The following is a 12,131-nucleotide window of genomic DNA, read 5'->3' as shown; positions in this document are numbered from 1 at the left end:
TGCCTACTAAATACTAGGCACTGTTCTGGCATGTGGGGTATACCTTAGTGAGTTAAAAATCACTGTCCTCATGGAACTTACATTCTCGTGGGGGTTGGGGGGAAGCACAGACAAAAAACATTATCTATATCGTATATACTATATATACATGAAAAATTGATAAATGTTATGGAAAAATATTGAGCAGAGTAAGGGGAGAGCCATGGGTAGGTGGGTGGGGGGGCAGGTAGGTTTCAATTTTTAAATGGTTAGGCCTCATTGAGAAGATGACATTTGATCAAATATGTAAAGGAGGAGAGTTACCTATACAAATATCTAGAAGAACTTTTCCTGGCAGAAAGAACAATGGGTGTTAAAGGCCCTATGGTGTGCATGTCTGGCGTGTTCGAAAAAGAACAAGGAGGCTCAGATGACTGAAATGGAGACAGAAAATGAGCAGAAGGAAATGAAGTCAGAGAAAGGCAATGGGGGGTAGGTAGGGGGGACAGATTATGTAATGTCATTGGACTATGGCTTTTACTCTGAGTGAAATGGGGGGAGTTAATGGAAGGTTTTGAGAAAAGGAGTAACATTATCTGACATATTTTGAAAGGACTATGCGGACCACTGTTTTGAGAAAAACCCATAGGGGAACATAAGTAAAAGCAGGCAAACCAGATAGGAAGCTATTGAAATAATTCAAGTAAGAGATGAATCCATGATGGTAACAGTGAAGGAAGGTGGCAAAAAAAGATCTGATTCCTGATAAATTTAGAAGGATTGCTTGATCAGATTTTGGGCTTGAATAATCAGAAGGTTGGAGACACTGAATTAAGGAATTCAGTTTTAGGTATGTTAACTTTGAGATGTGTATTAGATATATAAGTGGAGGTATTAAATAGGTAGATATAACAGTTCAGTGCTCAGGAGAGGTATGGGTTTATGACTAAGCCCTGGGGCACTGTTATGTTATATATGATATAATGTTATACATATAACATTAATATGTATATATTAAATACATATAATAAATAATATAATACATATATATACATTATACATATAATAAATATATACATTATATATATATTATATATGATATATGAAATAATGTTTGGACATCAGGGAGAAGAGAAAGCACCAAAGAAGACTGGGGAGGAGCATGCACTGAGGAAGGAGGAGGAACCAAGAGAGTCTGAGTCCTGGAAGTTATTAAGGAAGGAGTGATAAACTTTGTCAAATGCTGATAATAGGTTAAAACAAATGAATTGATCATCAGATTTAGAAACATGGAGATCACTAGTGATTTTGAAAAACTACTTTTGATGGAGTGCAAAAACCTAATTGTAATTAGTTTAAGAGAGAATGGGAGAAGATCTGGAGACAGTGAGATGATGCTTTCCAATTTTGGTACATTCCAACTAGTATTTTGTTTTCAAAAGAAAAAGAATAAAATTGAAAAGAAAATAGAATTAAAAAGTTTGAAAGCCACCAGGTGATATTAAAGAGAAAGAAAAACACATCTAAGGTCACATTAATTCTGCAAAAGAGCTATTTATTTTTAACCAAATTGATTAAGAAATGATTATACTTGTATTACTACCAGGTAAATGGTTCAAAGGACTGTGATACTTGTGTTAAAAGATTTACAGGTTGTCATTTTTTTAAAAAAGTTTCCTTAACTAAGACAGAAAGAGAATTATTTAGCAATCATTAAAAGCAATCATCCTGCAGGGCAATGGAGTGCTCTGCTTCATCATGCAAAAAGCCAGTAATTTCTGGTTAAGTACTAATTATATAAAGTCTGATTATGAGAACATGCTGTAAGGAGAAACTGGCTAATCCATGGCTAATGCAAAGATCTTCTGACTAATGAGTGCTCAAGCTCTAAACAGACATTTTTGAAATAATTCAAAATGCAAATAGGCAAATATATACCATCAATGAAGACTAGAAGTTAAGAAAATAAAAACAAAAAAGCCTGTAAAAACAACCTACTAACAGAGATCACCTTCTTCAAAGACTAACACAAGAAAGCAATCATACATGATTGTAACAATGAAACAGAAACCAGAAGTATGTATAACTCCTCCTAAGCCTTGATATTTCATATTAGACTCCCCTTCCTCCGAGAAGCTGTCTGAATTCACAAATGGAGGTTAACTGATTAGTCTAATGGTTCCTTAGCATCACAGATCTTACACACCACAGCTCCTATTAATCTGTATTGCAGCTGCCTGTCTACCTATCCACCTGAATTTCTCACTTAACCAAAATTCTGTGTAGGTAAGGGACAGGGTCATCTCTGTCAACAGATCGATGGCCTCACAAATCAAGCATTAAAAAAAATACTATTTTCTGGGGCCGGCCTGTGGCTCACTTGGGAGAGTGCGGTGCTGATAACACCAAGGCCAAGGGTTCAGATCCCTATATAGGGATGGCCCGTTAGCTCACTTGGGAGAGCGTGGTGCTGACATCACCAAGTCAAGGGTTAAGATCCCCTTCCCGGTCATCTTTAAAAAAAAAAAAACATTTTCTGAATGGATGAACAAGGCAGTGACCATGCAATGATAAAGAATCTGATGATCTCAGGCCTTAGTGAAGCATAGTTTCTCTAAGATGAATGGTTCTCAAACTAGTTCATGAGGGGGAGTACCTGGAAGTCATGGTGCCCTTTGTAGGATGCTCTGCTTTTTGTGGGGAACACTGTGTGTCAAAATGAATACATTTAAAATAAAATATACCCATATTTTACTGATATACTTTAAAAGTATAACCCAGAGTTCACAAGAAAAAAAAGCTGTCAAGTTAAATTTGATCAGTTATGTCTGAGTTTTAAAATTAATATTTCTTAACTATCTATTCATCTTACTAGCAGAAAAGTGGTAGCAGGTACTAAATGTTCAATAAAGAAAAACTTAAAATACAAATTCAGATCTTATTTCTATTCACTGAGATAAAAAACACTGCTCACTATTAGCAGTGGAATACTTCAGTCCAGTTTTGGAACCAATTTGAGATCAACTGCCTAAAGCTATCCAGTTTCTCCACAGATAGACTTCTTTCATGGCTTCATTTTACCTCTTTTTTTTTAAAAACCTTTTTTTATTCCTCTTTATTTTCTAGAACAGTTTTTCTCAAAGTATGGTTCCTGGGCTATCTGTCTGAATGTGCTGGAGTGCTGTTAAATGCTGATTCCTGCTGACCACCACACCCTGGTTGTCAACAACGTAATTCAGACTCTTTAGAGAGGAGGGCAGAAATCTACATGTTTAACACACCTCAGCTGATTCTTATGCATACTAAACCATTATTTGAAAAACAGTGACTCAACATCTTTTACTTTAAATGGGGTTTCAACAATTTAGCTGTTTGATTTCATGACAAACCTAAAGTAATTCTGGAGGACCTGATGTGATGCAAATTCAAAATTGTAAAATCCTGTTCTAAATTAAATATAGCTCCTGCACGAATAAATCTAGATCATTGTTAAGTTAGATTATTACTATTTAGGAAGCATATCATAGATTGTGGAACTGTGTCATTTTTCATAACTAGATCTTTAAATATCAACTAAAGTTGATCTGCAGAGTCAGGAAGCAACGTATTATTCGGATTTCAAATTTCTAGTCTCTTTGGACTAAGCTGAAGTGATCAAATATTAATAGCATTATTCGAGTCATTTTTTTAAGTCAATGAAACCTGAGCTGACCTACTAATATATTACTGTTTAAGTCAAAAGCCTTACTCAGAAATTAGGGTAATTCCTTTCAGTCTAAAGTAAATTTCTCCAGCTATCAATCTACTTCAATTTGTAAAACTGTTTCTGTAGCAAGCTAATAAGGTTACACTTGGGATAAGCAGACTAGACACCATGGATGTAAATCATACCTTTCATCAGCATATCCACGGTGTACAAGGGTACTCAAAAAAGTTAATAGAAAGATTTGTGTCATCTTTTGTCGGGTTAGGGCCACTGTCAGAATCCTGCCGACTCAGGCAACTGTATGGCTAAGTGACTACACCAATTGCGGTGCTAGGCATTTCATAGCGAAAACATTTCATTATTTTAGTTATACTAAGTTTCCATTTGTATACGTTAGGGCTAGGGGTTAGGACCCACAGACCCTTCAAACCCATTGTACAGACTGGGTCACAGATCCCTCGAATGCCAGGCTGGGGCCCTAGACCCCTCACATGCCAGGCTGGGTCACCAGACCCCTCACATGCCAGGCTGGGTCACAGACCCCTCACACACAGGTCCGTGCTAGGTAGCTGCGAAAGATCCCAGGAGCCATTGGCAGACGACATGAACTCAGTCCTCAGCAGCAGCTTACAACAGCAGCAGCAATAGCAGTGGTGGTGGCCTCTCGGGCATCCAGGGGCACCGGCAGCAACAGCCTCCAGCAGCAGTAGCGGCCTCCCCATGGCCCCCCAGGGGCATCCTGGGGGCAGGGGACTACCTGGATTAGAGCCACTCATTCTTTATATCTAAATCCATAACCCAGGACACCTGGGTGCACATGCACAATTACATTAGACAAGGAACACCTGGGCGCATGTGCCTATTTACACCAAATGCTTGGCAAGATTCTGAACATCTGAGGGGCCCTGACCATTTTCCTTCACTTTCCCTATATCTTTTAATTCTACTTTTTCCATGATCTTTCTGAAGTATCCTTGTATACTCTACCAGCCTGTTAGTCACTGTGTAGCCAGCCGTCTCAGCAGATCAGTTATCGGTATCACGGTGCTCGTGTTCAAGTAGCCCTTAATTTAGTTCATTATGGTCCCAAAGTGCAAGAGTACTGAGGCTGGCAATTTGGATATGCCAAAGAGAAGCTTGAAATGCTTCCTTTAAGTGAAAAGATAAAAGTTCTCGACTTGAGGAAAGAAAAGAGAGTATGCTGAAGTCACTAACGTCTATAGTAAGAATGAATTTTTCATCTGTGAAATTGTGAAGAAGGAAAAACAAATTCATGCTAGTTTTTCTGTTGCACCTCAAAATACAAAAGTTACAGCCACAGTGCATGATAAGTGCTTGGTTAAAATGGAAAAGGCATTAAATTTGTGGGTGGAAGTCATGAACAGAGACATGTTCTGATTGATGGCAAACAGGTTTAGTTCATTATGCAGCTTCAGGTGTCTACTGGAGGTCTTGGAACGTATCCCCTGGAGATAAGAGGGGACTACTGTATATGACATAAACATTTTCCCATATTATTAAAAATTCCTTTTAAATACCTTTTATGGTCACCAAATATTTCATCAAGTAGATATATGCTTATTTAGACAAGTTAGTTTCCAGATTAAAAGGATTTTTCAAGAGAAATCTTTAAGCTGCTTCTTGAAAAAAAAAATCAAATTGAAAATTTTATTAGACTATGTTTATAACTGTACATTAGCAGTTTTCTTTCCAAAGCAACATTCAGTAATCATTTTAATCTTATTTTCTCTCATACCTTGTATTTAAATTTGAAGACAGGTGATGAGAATGTCTGATGATTCCTATCGAGAATGCCTAAACTAAAGAGTGTCCCTGACTTACTGTTCATATGTAACCTGTACAAAGGAGAAAAGACTCATTCCAGTCTGGAGGTTCCCAGATTCCTTTCTTCTCTTGTAGCACCCAGATTCTTGCCTGTTCTTGCTGTACTTCTATATTTGACCCTCTGTGCTTTTAACATCCCTGTGCTGTTGACTGCCTATGTTTCTGACCTCGGCTTAGCAAAATGACTGAAATTTCACTTTCTATTTATTGCTTTTGCCTTACTCAGGTCGCCAAATCCATATTTTAGTAGCACAAGGTATAACAGCTTTGAAGTCAGACTTGGATTAGAATCCTAGTTCCATCAGCAGCTAAGCGCTCTCAGGCAAGTCATTTAATCCCCTATCTGTGCTTCAGATTCCTCAAGTGTTACGTGTGCCTAACAACATCTATTATCTCATAAAGGTATACTGTATTAGTCTGGAAAATGTACTGAAAGTGCCTAACGTAGTACTTGGCACATGACAAGCTTTCAATAAATGGTGGTTACTGTTGCCAACATTACTGTTATTGCTCATGTTTCCTTACCCTACTTTGGAATTGGCATTCTTGATCCTTGATTGTGCCCCAAGATTACCAGTGCCAGGGAACTTCAGAAAGAAAAGAACAAATTCCTGTCTGACAAAGGAATCTATGAATCTGGGAATACTTAACTGGAAAAGGAAGACAACCGCTAATCACAAAGGTTAAAATAAAAAATCTAGCAAGAATTAACTGGGTGTTTGAGATAGATATGTTTACCTGAATAGAAAGCAATAGAAGTCTTAGAACTATTCTAGTTGAAGTTTATAAGTACATAGAAATCTCTTACTGGGATTTTAAAAAATGAAATAAAACACAGCTTCTCAGTGGCAACCTAGTTTCCATGGAGAGTTATTTTTTCAGATAGCATGAAATTAGTCAGTTTCCTATCTTAAGCTGTGCCTGCTAGATCACTAAAATTTGTATTATTAAGTCTCTAGACTTACAGTGTTTTCAGTGTGAATTTACCTTTTACTGTGTCCATCTGTTCTTTTCTTGTGGGTCCCGAAGAAACCAAGACTTAATAAATATTGTTTTCAGACCTCATTATAACATTTTCATATAAACATTTACATCCACTGAGGAAAATTATAAAACTGTGTGCAGAAACTTATCTCAGACTTGATTTTCCTTTCTCATTGCCCAAGTGGTGGTTATTTTTATGGAAGGCTAAAAAGTTGCCATACATTTAAGAAGCTAAGGAATATAAATGATTATAGCTTTTTTCCCCTCATTTCTCCTAAAAACTGTTTTGTTTTGTTTTTTGGCAGCTGGCCAGTACAGGGATTGAACCCTGCACCCTGGACTTTGGTGTTATCAACCACCATGCTTTAACCAACTGAGCTAACCAGCCAGCCAAACTGGTTTTTTCTTTGATTATAACTTTAAAAGGTATATTTGTCAGGGATGGTAAATGATCTTTGCTACCTGATAATAACACTAAGATACCTTATTTATTTATATAATATTAGATAAGTCATTTGTGAATTATTTAATGTTAATGAGCCAGCTTAGGTAGGAAATGGCATCAAAGCTACTGCCTACTCCTTGGTGCTCCTAATCAAGGTCAGCAGTGACCTCCTTCACAGGGTGCATATCACCCAATGATGCCGTTCCTCCACCCAACCAGGTCAGGGTCCTGGTGAGCTCATTTTCCACGACTTACTTTCCCTGCCATGAAATCAAGCTGTTTGGATTCAAATGATCCATAGCTAAGCTCTTCTCATGCAGTGCCAATATTTGACTAAATAATCATAGGTTTTCCTTTAAAAACCATAAGTTCAGAAACAAGGTAAAACCAGCAAAGAAATGGCTGGTTGCTACATTAAAAACACCACAAGCAACAAGCATAAATTCAAGGTATATACAAATATTCTTAGACACAACTTGGCTACTTAAGAAACTTTTTGGCAGGCAGAATTCTGGAGCAAGGTGCTACTTACTGGCAAGCTCAGAGCAGACAAAAAAAGGGGGGAAAAACAACAACCAAAAAACTACCTCAGCAGCTGCAAGACTGATGCATACTCCTCTGAATCCCATATGTTCTTTTCTAAACATGTGCAGTACAGTTCTCCGATCTGTAAGTGAACAGCACATTTGTGAGGAACCAAAAGTGATCCACTAAATTTACACGCTATTAGGTTTTCAAAATCATACATGGCCAACACAAAGAAAATTAGTGTTATTAAAAACAACCATTTTCTTCAGATGACAACAGACTTGGCATATATCACATGGATCAGGTTTTGTAAGAACACAATTTATATAAAAGGAAATTAAGACTCTACTGGTATTAGCTGTTATCACTGGTCACTTTGCAATAAGAAAATAGTACAAGTGAGAAAGAGAAGCACACTGAAGGATCAGTGGCAGACGTCACCTCATAAACAAGTCATTCTTACATACCTGTATTTGTTATCCAAAACTCTGAGTTAAGGATGTGAAGATTTAGATGTGAAAAACACAAATTCTTTCGCTAACATCTATTCTAGCAATGGTTCAAAGGTTTATGATATGACACAAAGGCCAGCTGAGCATAATTTTGCAAGGAGCAGAAGTACCGCTTCTCTTTTAATTCTTGGTGCAATGCAAGGTAAACCGTTAAGCATTCTCAGATTCCTTTTTCTAGTTCAGTAAGGGTGGAGAATCAGCTCTTTCAGTATAGGTGACAAAGAAGTGTTAAAGAGGGAAAGTTTAAATGCCTTAGCACAAATACACTGTAGGGGAAGCAGCACCATTGGGATTCATGTGGTTTTTTCTAGCTGTGGCCATCAGAACAAAAATGTTTCAATTACAAGCAATGTGTATAGCTGGAGTGGATTAAGATTGTGCTGTCACTGTAAGAACTGGATCCATTTCAAATTCTGATGCCTGAATGCTACAAAAACCAAAGCAAGAAAGTACTAATATTCCTATTTCATAGATTCCAAACGAGAAAGCTTTGGTTACCTGTCTACCCAGTGGGTACTTGGGTAGAGAAGAGGTGAACTTATGAAGATATCTCAAAACCAGGAAGTAATTTGTATGGTAAATATGCAGGTTTTCTAGTAACAATTGTGTTTCTTCCTAAAAAAATCACAGAATACATGATTAATATGTAAGTCAGTAAATAAAAGAATATAATAATAAAATCTACTTCATGAACATATATAATTTCTAGAAAACTGACAAGAGAAGATTCAGAACTACAAATTAGCCTCCTTAATTGATGAAAATTTGAAATACACATAAAATCCAGAATAAAGGCTAGGTATTTTTGATTTAGTATCGAGTCTGGTGGTATCTTACACAAACCAGAATTGATACTGTAATTTAATCTACTGATAACTCTAGTATTGCCACAATACCTTGTCCCTGCTCCCCTCCCCCCAACTACAAGAGCACCTTATTGGATGCTTGCCTGTGCCAATTACCTGGTGTGTGCCATAGTGAGGGAAGGTCCATTATCCTCTGCCTCACTGGCCTCAGAAGGGTAAGGAGATCACTAGAGATCACAGCACCAATGTAATTAACATTTGCTGAAGTTCTGCTTAAGATACATGCTTTTCGTAAAGTACTGCTAGAGTGTGTTTGTAGGGGAAGAAAGACTACGGAAGAAAACACCACAGGTGATTCTGATAAATCCCTATCTCTTAGAATGAACAATACTAGTTTCATTCACTTTACCAATTAAGAAAAAAAAAGGGAAGAAGAGAAATCTGAATCCAACAAGCTTTACAATTTAGAATCCAGCAATTATTATATGGGGGATTGTGTCTTAAGAAACCAGTAAATGACTAATTTCACAAATCAATTTCAAAAAGTTTTTTTGGAGGGGAAAGGAGTATTATGATTTCTAGAGACTTCTGAAATAGTTTAGAAATGATTTAAATCCTATTAACAATTATTCAGGCCTCAATTCTTTTTATAATTGCTTATTTCTGTAACATTTACTTAAAAGGATTATAATCTATGGCATAGCCTTCAAATTCTTTTTCTCCTCTAAGAAGTCAAACAAAGGACTTTAACTACTGGGCTGTGTCTTTCTTTCAATAATATCCTGCAGATACCCATTATTTTTAGTGGTCAACCATGTAGAAAGTAACACCTCAGATATCAGTAAATTCAAGCAATTCTAACTTATATAAAGCAAAAAGTTTGATACATTTTCCTAAACTGTAACTCACCTTGAAATCAATTCCTTAGTCAACAATCTATGGGGTCATTATGTGAAAGCACAGGGCAAATAAAAGCTTTTAGTACCAAAATATTCTTTCCTCTCATTGTTGGAGCTGATTGGTAATTTCAAAAATCTAGGTATCCTATCACAACAAAAGTCGCCATTAATCAAAGGGCACTTTAACCACCAATGGGAGAGTATACTTTAATTCTATTTTTAGCATAAGCTATAATATAGGGATTGCATAAAGCCATTAATTGTTTGCCTTGCTGTGTGCTTAAATAGTTTTTAAACGGGGAACATTCTGGAGAAAAAAGAACCTATTACTGAAAAATAATCATACTTCATGCTCACACTACCGATAGATATATTCTTTTGCTTTGTGTTGTAACTGTATCAACAAATAACTAGGTGATGCAGTGGAACTGAGTATCTTCACTGAATTCACTTGAATGAAGAGAGAAAACAGCTACTTTATACAGTACAGGGCAATGTTGCAGTCAAGGAACTTCTGGAGTAAGTGTGAGATGAGGGATACGAACATGTTTTTCTCCCAAGTGATCTTAGTCCCTTCATACTTCTCACTGAGTGGTATGTTCCTGTGCTGAGTAGGGTTCCAGTGTTTAAAAAGTTTTAGGTTGTTGTTTGTTTTCATACAACATGGCAGAACATTTTATCAACTGAGGAAATGGAGGTCTGGTTTCCACATAGGGAAAAAAAACTGGCTATGTTGGACTAAATGAGAAAAGGTCTGTTGTAGCTTCCTAAGGAATTTTTCAAGACTTATTTATTTTGACCATCCCAGATCTTTGCCTTATGTGCTGACTTTGGAACCTAATCTCTACATAAGAAAGATTCCACTGTTATTCATCTCTGTGTTCTTATCATTTGCAACAAAAAACATCAGAAATAATTACCTCTGTCATGTAACCTGTCCTCTAAGTTCTTTGTCTCACTGAAATATATATCTGCAAATGCCTTTACTTATCCAGGACAACAATTCCTAATATACTTTATGGACTTTATACTTTACATAAACTTCAACCTGTAAAAGAATATGATGTATGGGAAGATTTCCCACTTAATACGTTATAGCAGCATCACACTATGCACATGAAAAAACAAAGCCTATTGAAATATTAATCCTATTTGCCATTCATTAAATTTTTCTTCAGGCATGTTGTGTACACTAGTCATGGTTATCACCATTCTATTTCAGAATTGTGTTCAGGATGACTCTTTTCAACAGAAGTATACTTTGTTTACGGATATTCATTATTTCCCAATGAAACATGCTCTCTGTTTTTCTTGAACATGAAGACCTCTTGGTCTTTATTGATTGACGTAGACACAGGTACAGAAATATTTCTCTGCTATGAGAAAAACAGCAAATACATAACAGCCTCCTCGCTCTTCCTCAAATACAGCAGACAAACTCCAACCTGAAGTCCTTCCCACTAGCTGTCTGTCTCTTCCTCCAGATTCCTGCATGGCAAGCTGAGGCTTATTTAGGATTTAAATTACCAATTCCTGACACACTAGGTTAATGTGTGGCTCATTTGATAGACTGCAATTATTTTCCTATTTCCTTCTCTTTTCCATTTATTATTTTTTCTAATAGATTTCTCCCTTCCTTCTGCCCTTTAAGTCTGACAAAAGAAACAGAAAGAAGAGGTGGGGGCAAAGGTAAAAGACAAGTCTCCACCAAACTTATGAACTAATTTTGTGCCTTTTATTCATGAATCACCATGATAAGCATACTAAACAGTGAAAAGAATTCCTTGCTATGCCGTCAACTTGTTTTATAAGCTCAGGTATTTCACTTCCTTGGCCTTGCATGAAGCTCTTCATTTGTAAAATGAGGGTGCTGAATCAGGTTCTTTCCAAAAGAAATTTATTACAATTCTAAGAAATTCAAGATTTATTTCCCACTCTCAATTGATTTAAAATCTAGTTGGGAATAGAAACATGAAACAATAACAAGTCAGAATAATAAAACTTCAACTGTCACATTCAAGGGATTGAATCTAAGTTTTCCACACAGCACAAAGTTTAACCCTTTAAAGGTTGAAACCATGCCAAACAGCTTTAAGAAAGATTTCAATACAAACATATAAATGGATTTTCTTAAATAAAGTGTATGGATATTCATTAAATATACTGAACATAATGTAATCTCTTGATAAGAAAGGATCAACATGAATTGCAAATCATTATTGGTAATATAGATGATGTAGAGAGAGTAAAGTATTAAAACAGACCTAACCTTAGCTATAGTGTTGGGATTCTTTTTTTTTCCCAAAGTCTTTTAAAAATAAACTCTGTGTGTGTGTATGTGTGTGTGTGTGTGCGTGCGTGCGTGCATATAATTATATAATGATATAACTACATATATTTGGTGGGGAGTAGGGGGTTGTTCTCTTT

General features: G+C 36.5%; 1 protein-coding gene across 4 annotated transcripts in view; it reads right to left on the bottom strand.

The window, feature by feature from the left end:
* The window catches only part of ORC3 (origin recognition complex subunit 3), a 56,573-nt gene that overhangs the window by 16,021 nt on the left and 28,421 nt on the right, over positions 1-12,131 (bottom strand). For all 4 annotated transcript variants that reach the window (XM_063097036.1, XM_063097037.1, XM_063097038.1 and 1 more), the window contains exons 12-13: positions 8,498-8,614; positions 7,547-7,626 (exon numbers count right to left, since the gene is read on the bottom strand). In XM_063097036.1, coding sequence (XP_062953106.1) covers positions 7,547-7,626; positions 8,498-8,614 — 197 coding nt within the window. The remainder of the gene's footprint in view (positions 1-7,546; positions 7,627-8,497; positions 8,615-12,131) is intronic.

Source organism: Cynocephalus volans, chromosome 5, assembly GCF_027409185.1.
Source record: "Cynocephalus volans isolate mCynVol1 chromosome 5, mCynVol1.pri, whole genome shotgun sequence".
Taxonomy (NCBI): Eukaryota; Metazoa; Chordata; class Mammalia; order Dermoptera; family Cynocephalidae; genus Cynocephalus; species Cynocephalus volans.
The sequence above is the reverse complement of the archived record's forward strand: the minus strand, read 5'-3'. Positions and strand labels throughout refer to the sequence as shown.